At 35.4% G+C, this 19,525-nt stretch overlaps 2 protein-coding genes across 3 annotated transcripts; both read left to right on the top strand.

The window, feature by feature from the left end:
* On the top strand, nucleotides 1-6,757 carry LOC105165293 (periodic tryptophan protein 1 homolog). Of its 2 annotated transcripts, none has more exons than XM_011084260.2 (18): nucleotides 1-135; nucleotides 922-1,070; nucleotides 2,058-2,251; nucleotides 2,349-2,428; nucleotides 2,575-2,667; nucleotides 2,930-3,053; nucleotides 3,313-3,371; nucleotides 3,458-3,523; nucleotides 3,973-4,043; nucleotides 4,137-4,233; nucleotides 4,744-4,818; nucleotides 4,932-5,030; nucleotides 5,186-5,329; nucleotides 5,412-5,441; nucleotides 5,553-5,612; nucleotides 5,863-5,940; nucleotides 6,056-6,136; nucleotides 6,271-6,757. In XM_011084260.2, the coding sequence occupies exons 2-17, from the start codon at nucleotides 952-954 to the stop codon at nucleotides 6,134-6,136; spliced, it is 1,470 nt and encodes a 489-aa protein (XP_011082562.1). In that variant the 5' UTR covers nucleotides 1-135; nucleotides 922-951; the 3' UTR covers nucleotides 6,271-6,757. The 2 variants fall into 2 exon arrangements, with proteins under 2 accessions (XP_011082562.1, XP_011082561.1); XM_011084259.2 differs by having other exon boundaries at nucleotides 6,056-6,180.
* Nucleotides 7,868-9,561, top strand: LOC105165292 (probable inactive patatin-like protein 9). The gene is made up of 2 exons (XM_011084258.2): nucleotides 7,868-9,160; nucleotides 9,248-9,561. Exons 1-2 carry the CDS (start codon nucleotides 8,231-8,233, stop codon nucleotides 9,452-9,454), a joined length of 1,137 nt encoding a protein of 378 aa, XP_011082560.1. The 5' UTR covers nucleotides 7,868-8,230; the 3' UTR covers nucleotides 9,455-9,561.

The following is a 19,525-nucleotide window of genomic DNA, read 5'->3' as shown; positions in this document are numbered from 1 at the left end:
CCCAATTTCAACTTTCGGTGATTAACTCCTCTAGGGTTTAAGGATCAGCTGCTCACTGATTCGGTTAAACCCGCGCTTTTGAGCTTGGCCACTCCAGTTTCTGGCTGAAATCTCTCAAGACCTCGTAATTTGAAGGTAATCTTTCGATTTTTCCTGTATTTATTGCTGCAAGTGAATTGACTGATTGTGTTATTCATTGTAATTCTTGGTTGAAAACGTTTTATCTGCTTTATGCAGGCATTCCTACGGTATGATTATCTGTCATATACGCTGATGATCATATAATATGCGCTATTGATATGAAATTCTGCGAATTCATCTTCTCACATGTTTATAAAACATATCAAAAAATTTTATGCACTTGTCTGTGAAAAAAATACTCGGTGGGTTGCTTATTTCAGGATATTGATCGTAGTAACGAAGCCTTTTATTCGCGAATGGGACCATGTTTAATATTATTTTGTTTCTTTTCTTTTTGGGCCTGTTTGAGCAATTCCTGAACTTACATAGACGGAACTGAGGGGTTATGTTGTTAGGTTCTGTAATTCTTTTCAATCTTTGCAGCTTAGCTTTTCTTTAATTTATCCTCACATCTTCAAATGAATTTTCATTATGTGCGACTTTGTGCTTGCATTTCGTGAAATTCTCTAGTCCTTTGATATTCGTTTAGATTAATGAAATAATTAAATGTTATGTTGTTACAATGCAAGTATGCCTAAATATATACTTTGTAGAGCATTAATAGAGTAGTTTAAGGGAATTGTTTTTTTTGTTTGATGAAGTATTCTGTTTAGGAGGTAAAATTTAGTGGGCAATGTGTGCATTTTCATGACCTGTGCCTATGCTAGCAGTTTGAGTATGTACAGGTTTCAGTATGATTCTTTTTTCTTCCTGCTTTGCTAAGTTATGGTTCTCTTTCAGTTTTCCTATTGATAGGCGTCATTGTCGAGAATGATAGCAGCCGTTTCTTGGGTTCCAAAAGGGGCCTCAAAGTCGGTACCTATTGCAGCTGAGCCTCCATCAAAAGAAGAAATTGAAGAGATCTTAAAGAGTGGCGTCTTGGAGATAAAGTTAGACTTTAGTCTCCCTATACTTTCCTTCCTTCTTTATCAACCTCTTTTTCAAGTCTCATTAGCATAGTGTCCTTGGATGCTATTTCTAATTATTAGCACTACTACTGGGCCTGCATTTTCTTATTGCGCTTTTCTGGTTTGAGTATTAGAATCTAGGTGCTCTTCTATTCTCAACATCTTGTCTATATTCTGAGATTTTAGTATAGAAGTTTAGAAGCCAAATAAATTACTTCAAAATGTTTATGCTCAGGTACTCTGGCCAGTTTGCCATGAGCTTATTATATTTTTCAATCATTCTATAGACCCTTTCTTATTTTATTATTTTTATCACGAACACTCTAGCATGTTATTTTTAAGGGTAAATTACAACAACCTCCTCTAATGTTTGCATAATTACGAATATCCCCTCGTTCTTTAAAAAATTACAAATACCCCCTCTGATGTTTGATGAAATTATGTAATTCTTGGATGGATGTATGAAATTATCAACTTTGCACTTACAGTATATTTTTATTTTTAAAAAAATTTAAAAACTTGTAAAAAAATTAAGAGGGGGGGATGGAAAAATTTTAAAAATTATAAAAAATTACCATTTAGTCCATTAAAAAAATCAAAAAAATTTAAAAAATAAATAAAATTATAATTTTTTAATCCACAATGGTATTTTGGTCGTTCACTACAAGAAATTGATGGAAACCTAATGGATTTGGCTAATTGTTAGACAGTCGTTAAAATCAATGGGGTATTGGTAATTTTTCAAACAACGAGGGGTATTCGTAATTATATCAAACCTCAGGGAGGTTGTTGTAATTTACCCTATTTTTAATGTTAAACAATAACCGTTTAGGTCTTTTTAATGTTTACATCTTTGAGAACATTAGTGGAAAAGGCCAAGCATGGAGAAATGGTCAATCATGGAAATGAAGAGCTGGACTGCTTCTTTGTTTTAAGAGTTATTGAAGTGTAATTGGCTTGTAATTGCAGTGAGGGCACTGAAAATGAGGAAAATAGTGAAGATATGAATGTTGATGCACTCAAGCAAGATGATGAACTTGCTCGTGCATTATCTGCTGCTGATGCACTTGGAAAAACTTCCAAGAGTTCAATGGCTGAAACTGACAGCTTGACAGACACGTTGAGAGAGCTAGACATGGATCGTTATGATGAAGAGGATGATGGTATATTTCATTTCTGTTTCACTCCTTCCTATACACATCTTTCACTTAGTGCGTGGAGAATTTCTTAACTTGAATGAAATTTTTTTATGGCAATCAGGTGTCGAGTTGTTTGGCTCAGGTCTTGCCAACTTATATTATCCCAGTAATGACATGGACCCTTATTTGAAGGATCAGGAAGTGAGTTGAGTCATACCATATATTGGCATCAATATAGTTATCATTTTTCAGATGTATTGTTATAGTGTTGGCTGCCTTTGTTCTTTCTTGACCTTCTGTCTTTTGAGCTTTTATTGTGAATTGGTTCATCACTTTAACTCTTTCAGGATGACTCTGAAGAGGAAGAGGATATCACTATAAAACCAGAGGACGCAGTCATAGTTTGTGCTCGGAATGAGGATGATGTCAGCCATCTGGAGGCATGTAATTGTTTATGTATTCTTTTTATTTTTTAACAAAACCACTAAAAGGTAGGGCAAGCTTTTTGGGGTCCCCATCCCTTCTACATTAAATGAAAAACAAAGGATATGTACAACGGGGAGTTCTAACTCCCTAATAAGAAGTAATACTCTCTTACATTCAAATTGAGGTAAGCATAAATAAGGAGTTCTACTCCCTTAGTTCAAGGTTCTTTTCAATATTAGCCCGTTGTTGATTTTTGAAGTCAATCTCGATTAACAGGTTTGGATATTGGAAGACCCTACAGATGGCGATTCAAATATGTATGTACATCACGATATTGTCATCCCAGCATTTCCGCTTTGCACAGCATGGCTTGATTGTCCTCTTAAAGGTGGAGAAAGAGGTAAGTTAATGCATGTTTACTCTGAACTTTTCAGATAGGTGGTCTCTCACACAGCTTAAGAAGTTGTTTTTTTCCTCTTTTCTGCCCCCCCCCCCCTTCTGGTACTGGTACTTTGAGGATAATAATTGAAAAAATTGGCCAAGATACATTCAGTGGCATGCTTGCAGATGTGTGTTATTTCAATGTGGTTTACATGATCTTTAATGTTTTCTTTTTTTGAATGATGTGATCTCATTAAGTGATATTTCCTTGTCAATAGGCAACTTCATTGCTGTTGGCTCAATGGAGCCAGCAATTGAGATATGGGATCTTGACATTGTATGTAGTTTATGGCCTTTTTTTATTATTTGATGATTGTTTCTGCATGAGATGAACTTTTGATCTCCAAAATTTGATGCTTTCAGATGGATGAAGTCCAGCCATCTGCTACATTGGGTGGCATTATTGAGAAGAAGAAAAAGGGAAAGAAGGTTTGCTTCTCTAATTTTTAGTTGTGTTGTAAACATTGGTTAAAATCCTAATATTAGTCTTATGCCTTGCAGCTAAGCTGTTCCGGTATAGCATTCCATGCATTTAGGGTGTTTATTTAGGGTTTTCTGCTTCTCAATCGACACCGGTTTCTTAATAATTACAGTCATTGTATTTTACTACATACTTAGCTTGTTACAGAATGAATGACATTTGTTTCTTGAGTCGTGTATTTTGGTTCAGAAGGGAGCTTGGGTGTCTTATGGTGTTTGAGAGAGTATTCATCTTGAGGATATTATGGATAATAATGATTTCTATGCTTGGTAATTTGCTTGATAACATGATAATGTAACTTTTGTCTACTTCCAGTATTGCAAGTTGAAATATATCTCAGAAAGTTTACAATGTATATTCTTCTTGTTACATGCTCTTTTTCTTTCTTTATAAATAGAGATCTGTTAAATACAAGGACGGTAGTCACACTGATTCAGTTCTTGGACTTGATTGGAACAAAGAGTACAGGTAAAATGAATTCTTTAGATGTTCTATAAATTGCTCAGAGGAGGTTTTGAAATTAATGTTCTCTCTTCTTGCTTCTATTATGACTTTGCTCAGGAATATACTCGCAAGTGCAAGTGCAGACAAGTTGGTTAAGATTTGGGATGTGGCAACTGAAACATGTAATATAACGCTGGAGAACCATACAGACAAGGTAAGATTTGTTTGAGAGACTGATCTGTGGTATCTTGCATGAAGTTACATCTAAATATTGTATCCATATCATATAATTGGATTATTCATTATTGTGCGAAATGTATTCCCCCCCCCCCCCAACACCCACACAATAACAAAATTTTGAATTTTACGTTCATGTGAGATTAGACTTGAGCTAAGAAGGATGTATGTGGTAGACTTGTGCTAGAGGCATAGATAAGACAAAATTGTTCAGATTCAGGCTTTCATGCCGATAGCATGGATCCAGATCTCACATTGAAGAGATGCAATAAGGCTTTGAAAAATATACTTATCAGTCATTTCTATTAAGTTTACAAGAATACACGGGAAATTGGTATGTAAGCTGGCACGTAAAGATATATCTTCATTGAATAGGTTTGCAAAAGCAACACGTGTAAATCTGGTTTACCCAGTAACTTATGTTTTTAAGACTCTGTGAGTCCGTGTTTCAGTGATGTGATAGAACTATCATTTATGCATACATCAGGTCCAAGCAGTTGCCTGGAATCATTTCGCACCCCAAGTTCTTCTCAGTGGGTCTTTTGATCACTCTGTTGTTATGGTACTCGGCCTTCATCTTGCTCTTGTTACTTGTACAGTTTGACACGCCTTCTTTGTTTTCTACATCTACTTTCTCTTAAATCTATTAAATAGCAAATTTTATTGTCATTACAGAAAGATGGCAGGTTACCTTCACATAGTGGATTTAAATGGTCAGTTGCAGCTGATGTTGAAAGCCTGGCGTGGGATCCTCACACAGAGCATTCATTTGTGGTTTGTGCTTTACCTTTTGTCAATTTTGACTAATTTATTGCTGAATGAGCAAGACCTGGAGCTCTATCAAAGTGGAAGTTCCCAAATGCGCAGACATTTTCATGTGTCATGGGTAAAGTATTGAACAAGTGGTGTTGCTCTAATTGTATTCTCAGGTCAGTCTGGAAAACGGCATGGTTACTGGTTTTGATATCCGTACTGCAAGTTCTGATTTATCATCTCCACCTAAGCCAAGTTTCACTCTCCATGCACATGACAAAGCAGTTAGCACTATTGCATATAATAGCTCAGTCCCAAATGTATGAATCTATTTCTCATCTCTTATCTTTGAACGTTTTATACTATATTCTGTGCTCACTTGGGACTGTAAATTTATTGCAGCTTCTCGCTACTGGTTCCATGGATAAGATGGTAATCTCCTATTTCTCTTCAGTTTCTTTCAGTTATTAGTCGCATCCATCTTAATGTGTTTTCTACACAAGTTCAGGTGATTTTGTCATTTGACCCTTCCCTTCACTGCAGATAAAGCTCTGGGACCTATCGAACCAGCCATCATGCATTGCTTCCAAAAATCCAAAAGCTGTATGTTGTTACTTTTTAGTATTATATTGCTTACTTACATTCCATTGATGAATATGGCATTGATAATAGTTCACAAGGTGTGAGCATATCTTCTTTAATATGCATGTGAGATTATTAACGCTTTAAGGGGCAGTTTCCTTGGTTGCTTGCGTTTCTGTCGATGGATGGACATGGAGGAATGATAATAGTGAAAGATTAATGAATGATTTTTAAATTGCTTGTGAACTGATAATAGCATAATGATTGTTAGGGAGCTGTTTTTTCCATTTCCTTCTCCGAAGATTGCCCTTTTACTCTAGCAATTGGAGGCTCCAAAGGAAAATTGGAGGTGAGCGAGGTTTCTTGTTTTCATTGTTTTCCTTTTCCCTTTCTAGAAGTGCTATTTGCTCCTCTCTTATGAAAAGCACATGAAGAATTATACCATCTTGACTAATTATTTCCAGGTGTGGGATTTATTATCTGATGCTGAGGTTGTCAAAAGATTCGGAAAGTATGCCAACAAGGCCAAACCTCCAACCTCTTGAGTAAGGAAAATGATAAATCTTGGATATGCTCTATTCTGCAAATAGTAAGTTGATGTGATTACCTGTGTTTTCTGTTTCTCTTACTTATGATATTCTGACATGGAAATCCCTATTTTTGTGTTTCCTCCTACTAGGAACGAGAGGTGAAAGTAAGCATTGCATGGGAACACAAGAGCTGCTAACTCTAACCTGGGACAATAGGCATATAATGCAGGAGGCAGGTGCACCATTTTTCAATTATAATGTTTGAACCTCAACATCAAAGTATTGTAGCCTGCCGCCAAGAAAGCTTATGTGAGTTTAAAAGAACTACTGGCTTGCACTTACAAAGTTACCAGCATAGCTTTTACATAATGAAAATTACTGCAAGTTGAGTTGATTTTGTTTGTGAGGACATGACTTACCGACTCCTGATGTGCTGAGCCTCTCCTAAGGTGCAAGGAACGTATTTATCAGTGAAGTCCCTGCTCGCGATGACTTTAAAATGTTTTACTTGTATGATAAAACTGATATAGGTGGTCTGTAACAGATTATCTTTTTGCAATCGTTATGATTGTATTAGACATTGGGTACAATGAAGATGAAATGTGAAAATGCATCAACTATTAGATTCTACTTTTCTGCAATGTTTGTGATAAATCTGCTTCAGAAAGGAAGAATTATTGGGCAAGGAATTAACACATGTGCTGAGATCTGCATGGCTGCTCGTATGCTTGGATCGTTGCCAGTTCTGCTGTATCTTGTCAGGCGTGTTGTTTTACCAAACTGTGAAAGGCAAAGTCATGCTAAACCTCTAAGTAAGCGGATACAGTAAGAGGCCAAGAAAATGACATTTTGCAATGTTTCACCTAATTTCCTTCTGCCTATATTTTAGATGCACCTTCTCTTGGGATGCTTACGATTCTATCATTGCCTTGTTTGTGATTTGTTACAGTGACACAATTTACATTGTTATAGTTTGTGATTTTATGGCTTTGATTTGAAAAGCTTTTTCACACTCACACTCCCTGTGCTGCTCAATTTAAGTGAATTTATTTTTTTTTCTCTTATTTCCCATTTTTAAAGTTTTATAAAATAATATAGAATAAATTACATCAAACTCTAATGAGATTTTTCATAATTATAAATATATTTTTGTTGTTCAAAAATCACAAATATTTTCTGGGATTAACGATCGTATAACAAATACTCTTATAACGCGTTGTCACAAAGGAATATTTGTTGAACGAAAATTAATTTTAGTGAGGTATTTATAACTATTATAAATTTTCAAGATAGCCCATTATAATTTATTATACATATTTTTCGAACGATTGAATAAAGTATTTATAATTATGATAAATTTTAAATAAGTTGATTATGATTTACCCTAATACTATTAGAAAATTCTTAAGGAATGTAAGTTAAAATGAAGTGTATAATAAAATAATTTTGGTGGGGTTTCCTCTGAAAGTGGGGAAGTGGGAGGATGGCACGTGCATACCCAGAAAAACAAACGCCGTACCTGGAGGCTGGAGTCACTTGGTCTTGGTAGTAAAAATACCAAACAGTAAAAACGCGTGTAATTAATTGAATAAAAACAAAACAGCGCAAAAAATTAAAAAATAAAAAAATTAAAAAACCAAGAAATCAAGTACAACACAGCACACCATAATGTAAGTACACTACACTTAACCCCCCAACCCCATTCCCAATTATTATATATATATAAATATAGAATCCCGTTAAGCTAAAAAGCAGCCGCGTATATATAGAGCACACGTAACCTGCCCTTTCCCTTACTCTTCTTCCCCCCTCCCACACTGCACAGAGAATGCGCAGTTATACACTTGCTGCGTGCTCTTCCTTGCACTTCCACGCCATTAATGTGCTTCAGTGATAAAGCGTGACATTTCGCTTTTTCACGGATTTTCTCCCAGTAATCCTCTCCCCTACCTATAGCTGGAGCTGCCTATGTACTCCTACTCTACTACTCTGTTGCAGAACCCCTCTTCCTAATTCTTCATATTGCCCTGAAGATATTGGCCCCGCACCTTTTTTTGCTGTTTAGGTATTCTCCGTGAACGAGGTGTTGTGGGAGTCAGAGACGTGTCAATGGAGTTGAGCAAGGTGACGCTGGAGATTTTCTCCAAGCTGGAGCAGAAGTGGCTGTACCACTGTGAAGGTAAGAAAACACGTGTTTTGAGCATTGACGGTGGTGGAACTACCGGCATTGTTGCAGGAGCTGCCTTGGTACATCTGGAGGACCAGATCCAAGCCAAAACTGCCGATTCCAACGCTCGAATCGCTGATTTTTTCGATATTGTTGTCGGCACTGGAATCGGCGCCCTCCTCGCCGCAATGCTCGTCGCTGATGACGGCTCTGGGCGCCCGCTCTTCTCCGCAAGAGACGCTGTTAAGTTCCTATCGGAAAATCAAATGGAGCTGTTCAAACTCAAAAGTGTCGGCGTTTTCCGCCGGCGAATGAGGTTTTCTGGCAAGGGCATGGACAAAGTGTTGAAGGAGGCGTTCCGGAGAGATGACGGCAAGTTTTTAACCCTAAAGGACACGTGTAAGCCTCTCCTTGTCCCCTGCTTCGACTTGAACAGCTCGGCGCCGTTTGTTTTCTCTCGAGCAGACGCTTCCGAGACGCCGAGCTTCGACTTCGAGCTCTGGAAAGTCATTCGAGCCACGTCGGCGACGCCGTCGATGTTCAAGCCATATAAGCTGACCTCCACCGATGGAAAGACCTCCTGCTTGGCAGTGGACGGCGGACTCGTAATGAACAACCCTACCGCCGCCGCCGTTACTCACGTTCTGCACAACAAACGAGATTTTCCGTCTGTAACCTCTGTAGATGATCTGCTGGTGCTGTCAATCGGCAATGGACCATCGAGCAGTCCGTCGAGGATGAAGCTCAACCGCAGCGGCGACCTCTCGACCGCATCAGCCATCGGCATTGTCCTCGACGGCGTTTCCGAAACCATCGACCAAATGCTCGGCAACGCCTTCTGCTGGAACCCCAACGATTACGTCAGAATTCAGGTAATTTCACTACATTACAATCACAAAAACAATCTACTAATACCGTGATGTGAATGCGATCAGTAGCTTAACAACATTACTCCGCAGGCCAACGGCACGGCGGAGAGAGCGGAGGAGGTGCTGGCGGAGAAAGGAGTAGAATCGCTGCCGTTTGGCGGGAAGCGGTTGCTGGCGGAGAGCAATGGAGAGAGGGTGAGTGGGTTCGTGCAACGACTGGTGGTGACAGGGAGGAGCAGCCTGCCGCCGAGCCCGTGCAAGGAAACGGCCGTTAGTCCACTTGTTAACGGGCGTTAGTTGGGGTTTGGTTCTGTGTTTTTGGGTGTTTTTCTAATTGAGTTTTTTCAATTAGCTTCCATGTCAGATTACTTTAGTTAACTGTCCCTATTGTCAACTTTTAACCACCAACTTATTATATATTTAAATTAATTAATTAAATAATAAATGCCAGTAGCCTCACTCACTGCAGCTTAGCCTCTAATTAATTAATTGCCACCCTAATCTCTTATTTTCTGACCTACAATCAATTATGTTTATTATTTTAAGTAAGTGATTAATTGCTCTGTCTCACATCTCATTAATTGCACAAAACATTCAACTTCCTATCTCCCTTCAATTTTTCAATTATAGTAACTACAAATTTATTGAAAAAGAATTTCATATACTAAATGAGAAATTACATCATTAATATTCCAATAAATTGAATTAATTTACTTTAAAAAAAGGAAAAAGAAAAATGTGCAATGATGCACAAAGGAAGAAACAGAAGGCGGAGATCAATCCCAGGGGCTACACAAACCACTCTCCCCCACTTCCAACAGCCTTTTAGGCTTCACACATCTTAATTCTACAACCCCACAAAACCCAGTTGCTATACATTTACAAAATGGGATCATTGCAGTGCACTGCCCTCACGTCATATTACACGTAAATTTCTTTTAATTTGAAAATTTATATCTAGCATTCGTAATATTTGTTTTATGTAACAAACAGATCTTTTCGTTAATTAGAATTTATTAAATTTATTGGTATTTACAAATGAGTTAACTAAAAATTCATATCTATCTTCAATTGACTTATTACACGTCAAACAATAATTTTATAACCAACCCTTATAAATGTGACGATATACATTTTCACATATATTAGCATGTAAAAGAAGTACGAAAAATAATTTGGTCAATAATAATTTGGTTCTGAAATTTTGAGGGTCTTGCTTTCCATCCTTAGATTTTTATTTTCATAGTGTAGAGGAATTGTAGATGATAGAGTGATTGTACTTGTTGAATAGAGTTGGCAATTGATTGTTCTATGGTATTAAATACATAGACCCCATGAGTTGTTAAGTTTCTGTCTATATTACCCCTATTTATATATACAGTTCTGCAAATTAAATTCAAAAAAATACATATAATTTATGAGTTAGGTAGAATGAAATTTTTTGGTTGAACATATATATAAGCTAATAATGTTAGTGTGACTAGGTAAGACAATAATTCACATAGCCAAAAACAAATGCCCCATCCTCAGCCAACCTGGTTGATGTGGACACACTCACATTGTCACCATCACCAACCATGTAAACTTAAATGCTATACTCATTCATTCACTACCTCAATATACCATCATTCGTTTTTTGTCCTTATACATTTTGTGTAAATACAAGTGGTAATTATGTTATTACATTAATATTTTAATAAATTATGTAATACATCATTATTATAATTAAAAATTGTGAAATAAGTTATAATAAATTTACATAATGTAATATATTTGATGGGATTTCAAACCCACGATCTCATCACTTGATCGTGGAACCTCTACTTTAACCATTAGGGTAAGACATTATAGGTATATATTGTATAATTAAATCACGACAAACTTGGTTTGCTGTTAGATCGTGCTCAACCTCCGATCTCATTTGAATTATTTATGTCTGATTTTGTTAGATCGTCGCTCGTCCTATAAGGGTATAACTGGTCATTTGTATCAAATCGGAGTACAATTGAATAAAAAATAATTAAAAAAGAACATAAAATATCTTAAATTACACATTTGGCCCATGAAAAATACTTGGGTCCTTGTACCCTACCACCCAACTATAAATATATTTTACTCCCACCCAACCTGCCCAAGTTTACTATATGCGAAAATTACATTCTTAATCTTATAAAATAGGGCGTTCAACGTATTTAATTCTTTAAACTATACAAAAATTTTAAAACGATCTCGAAATTTTAAAAACTCGATGCCTTTAGTCCTTTATTTTACAGTATTTTCAAAAATAATCCCAAAATTGAGAAGGCTCGGCACGTTTAGTCCTCTACTTCACGGAATTTACAGGACCAAATATATCACATTTTGTCAATTTTAGGTCCATGGAAATCTCGTAAAATACAAGATTAAATATGTCGAGTTTTTTCAATTTTAAAATTTTTAAAAAATAAAAAACTAAAAAGATTAAATAATTAATATTCCCAGTACTATATTTACCAACAGTAACTAGGTACAACTTTTTTAATTATTACTATGGGTCCAACTCCATCTAGTTGACTAACACCCTTGTCATAAAATGACAAAATACATTGCTCAAAACCACCTGAAGCCGACAAGATTGGGACTCAGCCTCATTTGTATCCTGTTGTTTGCCCCACGTACATATATATATATACATACACCATGAAAATAAATACAATAAAACTCACAAAAATTCATGATTTTTATTTTGTACTTGTTTTATGTATTTGTTTGTGTATGTAAAGAATATATTGGGAACCCAATTATTTGATTGGTGCACAAACATAAATGTACTTATAAATATATGTATATTTATGGAAAATAAATAAATTTTATGCATAAGTACATACATTAAAGGGATAATTACACTCTCCTCCCTTAAGGTTTGGTGTAATTACACGTAAACTCCACATTTACCTTTGATTGACTTATTATTGTCTTATTATAGGTCAAATATTTTTTTTATGACCAAGTTGCTCTCATACTTCTTTACGTGTTAATGCATATGAGGAGATTTATCTTCATCGTTATAAAGGTAGTTTAGTTCGAAATAAAATATTTGACCTGCAATAAATCAATACTAAGTTAATTTAGGGTAAATATCAATTTTCATTCAGTTGTTTTGTTAATATCGACATGACGTATTTGTTAGACGAAAGCAAACATTAAGGGTGTTAAATGTAACTTTTTCAATCACAAAAATCTGCGTGTAGTTACATCAACCTCAAAGAAAAAAAGTGCACTTATCCCTACACTAAATTCACTTTTCACCAGGGTCTTAAATTCTAGTGTGTATATATAATATATAGTGGTAAAATAGAATTAAAATCGTGAAACCTAATTATTAGGCTACGATAAATTGACGATGATTAAATGTGATGATCGTTAAAATCAAGAGATTAAATAGACAATATTGAATGTCATGCTGTTAGTTCAACATGAATAGAATGGGATCGATTGATTTAAACACAAACCCTACTTATAATGGAAGGACTGGGGCATAAATACGACGATTGGGTTTTGTCCTTTTTACATTTAATAGGGTTGTATTGACAAATTCATCGTTTGAATAGTAGTTATAGCTCGAATTAAATATTTTACGATAGAGTTTATTATTTTGGTAAATTATAAGGAGCTTCTCTGAAGTTTAATTACAGATATCCTTTTATTGTTCGAATATTATCCTAATGCTTGATGAAGTTATGTAATTTTTAGATGGAGGGCCGGAATTTTTCACTATATCCTTACTGTATTTTTTTATTAATTTTTTTAAAAAATTATAAAAAGAAAAAAAATGAACGGGCTGAATGGAAAAAATTGAAAAATTGTAAAACAGTTGCCCATTTAGTCTATAAAAAAATTTAAAGAATTTCAAAAGTAAGTAAAATTATAATTCATAATTTATAAAGACATTTTCGTTAATTCACCATAAACGATAAATGTAGATGAAATGCGGACTAATTGTTGAATAATCATTAGAACTAGAGGATATTAATTTTGAAATAATATATTTATATTTATATGAAATCTTAAAGAAATTTGTTGGGAAAAAAAGAAAAAGTTGGTTAATATTTAATTGTTGTGCATAAAAAGCCAACCCACCACCACCAATCCACCCCCAATCAACGGAAAGGAAAAAATGTGAGTTGCTTTCTTGAAACAATGAAGATTGTGGCTCAGTTGGTTTGCCCAATTGCCTCTCTCGTGTGTGTGTTTTGTTGTTGTTTTCTTCCGGGGTGATGCTTGTTTGTTTAAGGATAATCTAGCTGAGTTGCTCAGTGATTACTTGTGTTTTCATCTCATCTTAATTAAAAAAATAAAAAATAAAAAGATTTTGGTCGAGACCAGATTTTTTGTCTTAAGTATATGATTGGATTTGAGATAAAAGTGTAATGATGATAGTTGATGTGATACGTAAAAAGTATTGGTTAAAAAAGAAAATAAAATTATCATACGTGTGATGTGATGTGTTTTTCTTGATAGTAGTGAAATGTGTCGAAACAATTCTCTTCTGGGCTGGGGTGAGATGACCTGATTTCCTTCCGCTTTATTTATTTAATAATAGAACTTGAATACAGAGTAAAAATAAAATTTCTCAATATTGGAGCGAATTTGATTTATGCAATTGCGTTATCATCAACATGTATAATTTAACGCCCGTATTCTCATAAGAGCTACTTGTGTCTCCCAAGACGTAAAAGTCAATCGTTAGTCAACAACTGACCCTTATGTACTAAAAGAATCAGCGTAATAGATTCTGCCCTAACAACAGTTCAAACGGTTGTTGTAATTAGGTCGTCGCTGGGTTTTTTTTTAATATTTTTGTTAATATTAAGAATGGGAAAAGGCAAGCATGGATGGGGGGTTGTTGGGTGTTGGTGTTTAGTGAGTAGGCTTTTTCTCCATGTTGGTTTCTTGTCATAATTGCTTTATTTAAGTAAAGAAGGCTTTGTTTTATTCCTCCAATAAAGAGAATTAAAAGGTAATTAATTACACGCTTCTAAGTGAAGACAACTTGAGAGGTTGCTTGTTCGTGGTCGTGTCCCACTTTCTCAATTAGCAATTTTAACATTCAAAGTAACTAATCGCACGACTTTGCGTTTCTACTGCACAAACACGCGTTTCACGAGCTCATCATCATGCATATATGATTTCTCTTTGGTAAATATTTACAATTATTTGAAAAGTTATTAATAATATCTTTAAATAAAAAATAATTATGTGGTCTCTAGACAATAATGCAAAAATTACTAATTTACCCTTATTATTATTGTTTTTAAAAAAATTGATTGAGAAAATGTTAAAAAAAATCTTAGAATGGGTATAGTAAATAATCTATAGAGAAATAGTCCATAAAAATATTTTTAAAATTTTTAAAATTATTTAAAACTATAATTTATAATTCAAATTAGATTAGGCAGTTCATCATAAAAATTGAATGAAAATTTAAGGAAAACTAACAAAATGGGCTTGTTGATAAATTTTTATAACTATGCTAAATTTATAAAAATGTGGTTGTAATTATAATTAGAGGAACTGAGTATGATTAGAGCTTATTCCTTAGTATTGTGTGGAGTAGACAACAAGTTTATATTAAGAAAATAAAATTACAAAAACTACAAAAATAAAACAAATTATTCCTGACATTAATAACGTCAGTTACTATTCGCCACAGGTTTTTTACTCTTAGCCATGACGAAAAAAGTCATACTTCCGATAGTGGGATGTGGTACAATTTTTAAAGAAAAAACATATATGTTGGATAATTTTCGATAATTCTTTAATTTAATGTAATTATTGCTTCTTAAAAAATAATTATTATTATAATGGCATGCTTCCCTTGGACGAGGACCACGTAAACAACAAGACCATTTTTGCTTAGGACCCAAGATTACAATATAATTGAAAAGGTAGCAAAATATTATGTTGTGGTGGGACAACATAAAGGAACCTAAATTGATTAAGACCAAAGTAATTAATTGTATCAAGAATCCCTCCTATCCCCCACCATGCAAACAAAGCATTTTTGAACTACCTTTTGTCTTTGTTTAAGATTATAAATTAATTTAAATTAAACTAGATTATTTAAGCTCTTGCATGCTTCATAATAATTAGCAACAATCTACCAAACAAAGGAATCTCAAAGTATTATAATCAAAACAAAAGGATGGTGCACCATTATACACACTCTTTTCCTGCCTAATTGGAGAACAATTGATGGATAAGACAACATATGAAGTCTACAAATGTTAGAATAATGCATGCTTGGCATGGTATGGTAGTTCACAAACTTTAATGTTTTCTTTGGAATTGTTGGTGGTTTATGTGGCAATAATTATTATCATAATATGATTATAATCAAAACATAAAGCTTTAATTGTTGAACGATTAAAAAAGTTTCACGTCCATCAATTAGCTCAATCTGTTAGTCTCCTTTAAGTTTTCATCTAGTTTTATGAGAAACATACCAAAGTGCCCTCACTATAAAAATGGTTGTTACAATATACATTGCCTTTTTAACATTTTTTTAACGGATTGGGTGTGCTGACATTATTGAAAGGACAATAAAAATGCATCTTATTTGTAACGGCCAGAACCGTTACAATAGCCGTTACAAGATTTATGTGTTCCTAAAATCGTTACAAATTGTAACAATTTTTTGGTGAAATAAGGAGTCGTTACAATGGCAATGGAAAAAAATTGCGGGTAAACATACAGAAAGATGTGTTACAAAAACCGTGACATTAGGGATGGTTTTTTTGTAACAGATTCGTTATAAAATAACGGCTTCATTTTCTAACGGCTAGTTCTCAATGGCTATCTTAGGAGTTCCAAATCGTTACAAAAACCACTACAAAAACACTTATATATATGTGCAAGTCGTTTTCATTTCATTTCATTAATTTGTTGTAGAAATTCTTACTAACCGCACACACTCTCAACACTCTGACATTCGTGCATATACATTTGATTAGCTTGTAGGTTATTACTCGAATTTTGAATTGTCAACTAGTGTTGATTATTACTTAAGTTGGTTGACCAGATAACAAAGATTAATTTAATAATTTATAGCGTTAAATTAAATTAATTATAGTTGACTTATTTTAATTTTATAATTTTTTATTAATCTTATATCATGTTGATTATATGTATTCTCCTAAATAGTGTAGTGTAATATTTATAAATTTGTAGGTCATCAAATTAGAAAATTAATTATATTATGTTTGTGGATACAGTAATATATATATCATCATGTTACGAGAATAGAGGAGATGGATGTATAACAAGAACCTCCTAGGGAGAGCAGGTCTTACACCGGAGTTTGAGGATGGGCTTAACACTTTCATAGAATGGACAAAGGGTCAGCATGGACATATGGATGGAGACAACATTAGATGCCCTTACTGAAAATGCAAAAACAAAAAGTTCAGAACACCCGACGATGTCAATTATCACTTGTGTAAGCGCTTATGCCAAAATATTATAATTGGACTTCTCATAGCGAGTAGAGGGTGCAGGAATACTTTGACGTTGTGACTGTCCCTCCAGTGCCAGAGGAACAAACCCCGGCTGCCTATGTCGAGGGTAATTATTCACATATAGGTAATAAACAACATATGGATTGGGCGCAGGGGATGGTTTTATATGTAGCCGGCTGAATTATTTTTTTCCTTCTCAACGAAGGTGTGCCTGATGATGGTACGAGGTCCTGCCCTGTTGATGCCGGTCCTAATTCATATTATTATAGCGGTGGCCCCTATGATTATGAGTCAGGATTAGCAGACGATTTTTACAATGTAATGCATGTTGCCGACCAGCCATTGTGGAACGATTGCATCCAATCTCAATTGGCATTTGTTGCTGAGTTGGTGGATATCAAGGTGGACGGTCATATTTCTGAGCGACCACATGATCCAATATCCCAATGGGCTAATAAAATCTTGTCTCTGGGTCAAACCCTGCTGAGAGATAACTACAACATGAAGAAATTAATAAAGGATTTGAGTCTACCCATTGAGAAGATTGATGCGTGTAAGAATGGTTTCATGTTGCACTAGAAGGACGACATCGATTTGGAGTACTGCAAGTTTTGTGGAAACGCTAGGTTCAAACTGACCCGAGAGCGAGATCCACACTGCGAGAAACCCCCATATGTCGTCCTTAAGTACTTGCCGCTTACTCCCATTTGCAGAGGTTGTATTCTTCGAGGGCAACTGCCTAGCACATGACGTGGCATGCCACACATCAGACGGATGAGAGGTCAATGTGTCATCCATCTGATGTCGAGGCTTGAAATTATTTTGATTGGACGTATCCCAATTTTTCAAAAGAGTCGGGTAATGTTCAATTGGGCCTTTGCACAGGCGATTTTGCACCGCATGGTCATTATGCTCGTACTTATTCATATTGGCCCGTTATCGTTACACCGTACAATCTCCCCCCTGGTATGTGCATAAGTTTTGAGTACATGTTTTTGAAGATGGTGATCTTTAGCCCTTCTAATCCGAAGCGTCTAATCGATGTGTACTTGGAACGTTGATCGAAGAGCTGCTGTAGTTGTGGCATGTGGGTGTTCGAACACACGATAATGCCACGGACAACACATTCATCATGCGGGAGGCGTTGATGTGGACTGTGAATGACATACCCACCTATAGATGGGGACTGGGTGGAGTAGCGCAGGTGTTATGGGTTATCCAATTTGTATGGACAATACACGGGCATTCCATCTGCAGCATGGTAGGAAGGCGTGCTACTTTGACTACCACGGACAGTTTTCCTCTGAGCACCATCCCTACCAAACAAACAAGAATACTTTCACGAAAAATCGTGTCAAATATAAGGTTGCACGTCCAAGGCTGACAGAAGACCAGATCCTGGATTGGATTGCCGACATTTGTCCTGTAATTGAAATGTCATTGACACTCCCTTCCGACTATAGTAGCGACCACAAGTGGACGAAGAAAAGCATCTTTTGGGATCTCCATATTGGGCAATGCACCTGAATCTACACAACCTTGATGTCATGTACATTGAGAAAAATATGTTTGACAATATATTCAACACGGTCATGGACATCAAGAGAAAGATGAAAGATAATTTGAATGCATGCAGGGATTTGAAGATTATGTAATTGCTCAGAGCTTGAGTTAGATGAACATAGACCGAACATTATGCCTAAAGCAGTCTATACCCTAACAAAGGAGTAGAAGAGGAGGATATGTGCATGGATTTGTGGCCTTAAGTTTCCTGATGACTATAAGTCTAACCTTGCCCATTGTGTTGACAAGACGGAATTGTGGATGCATGGCATAAGAGCCGTGACTGTCACGTATTCATACAGAAATTGATCCCAACTGCTTTTGGTTAGATACTTCCCGAGCATGTATGGAGTGCATCAATCGAGGTTAATCTTTTATTAAAAACAATATGTTTGACCTCGCTTGATATCTTCAAGCTACATGAGTTAGAAAACAGTGTTTTCATCATATGTGCAACCTTGAGAAGATATTTCCTCCGGCTTTTTTCGACTTAATAGAGCGCCGCCTCATTTTTCACCTGTCGCATGAAGCTCGAGTAGGGGGCCAGTGCTATAGAAGTGGATGTACCCATTTGAAAGGTTCCTACTGAGTTGAAGAAAAAGGTGAAAAATAAAGCACATATCAAAGCATCAATTGCCGGGGCATATGTTATCGAGGAAATCGATTTGTTTTCTTCACAGTACTTTGAGCTGAATGTGCTATCCAAACAAAACATGCCTCATAGAAATGATGAGCGCACGAGTAGCGACGAAAGATCTAAGTGTCTATTTTCAACTATCTTGGTCGGGCTAGTGGTACCTCGAAGAATAGATGCTTAGTGGATCAGAAGGGCACATCATCGAGGCGTATATTTTGACCAATTGTGAAGTAGTCACGCCATATTATGAGTAAATTGTTATTTTTAATATACATATATGTTAATTAGTGTATTCATGTATATATATATATATATATAATTTATCTGATTAATATACGCACAGATCATAACTGAATGAACTGTATCAGCACCACCATTCGGCCAACCTAATTATTAATTGACTTGTATCGACTGAGTTCAATGATTGGTTCAAATGATGTGTAAGTTAATAGATTTTTTTTTTATTTTTAAAAGTGCATTGTATCCAAATTCAAAATATCTAATTAATATATTAACGTGCAGGTAACATTCCAATTTTGTTGTTTGACAATGATGTAAGCAGCCGGCCCAATCAACATATAACATATGTGGAATTTGTACTAATTAATTATATTAAGAGAAACAAATCATAAACCCTTAGATCATTCTGTAAAGGATTTGTTTGAAAATTAA

This window comes from Sesamum indicum, linkage group LG6, assembly GCF_000512975.1.
Source record: "Sesamum indicum cultivar Zhongzhi No. 13 linkage group LG6, S_indicum_v1.0, whole genome shotgun sequence".
NCBI lineage: Eukaryota > Viridiplantae > Streptophyta > Magnoliopsida > Lamiales > Pedaliaceae > Sesamum > Sesamum indicum.
This window is presented reverse-complemented; position numbering and strand designations above follow the sequence as displayed.

What these genes read in the sequence shown, in the direction of transcription:
- LOC105165293 (XM_011084260.2), top strand. Translation starts at nt 952, where the DNA reads ATGATAGCAGCCGTTTCTTGGGTTCCAAAAGGGGCCTCAAAGTCGGTA. An exon ending in ACACAGAGCATTCATTTGTG is followed by an intron (nt 5,031 to 5,185) that starts GTTTGTGCTTTA and finishes TTGTATTCTCAG; the next exon opens with GTCAGTCTGGAAAACGGCAT. An exon ending in CTTCCAAAAATCCAAAAGCT is followed by an intron (nt 5,613 to 5,862) that starts GTATGTTGTTAC and finishes AATGATTGTTAG; the next exon opens with GGAGCTGTTTTTTCCATTTC.
- LOC105165292 (XM_011084258.2), top strand. Translation starts at nt 8,231, where the DNA reads ATGGAGTTGAGCAAGGTGACGCTGGAGATTTTCTCCAAGCTGGAGCAG. An exon ending in ACGATTACGTCAGAATTCAG is followed by an intron (nt 9,161 to 9,247) that starts GTAATTTCACTA and finishes ATTACTCCGCAG; the next exon opens with GCCAACGGCACGGCGGAGAG.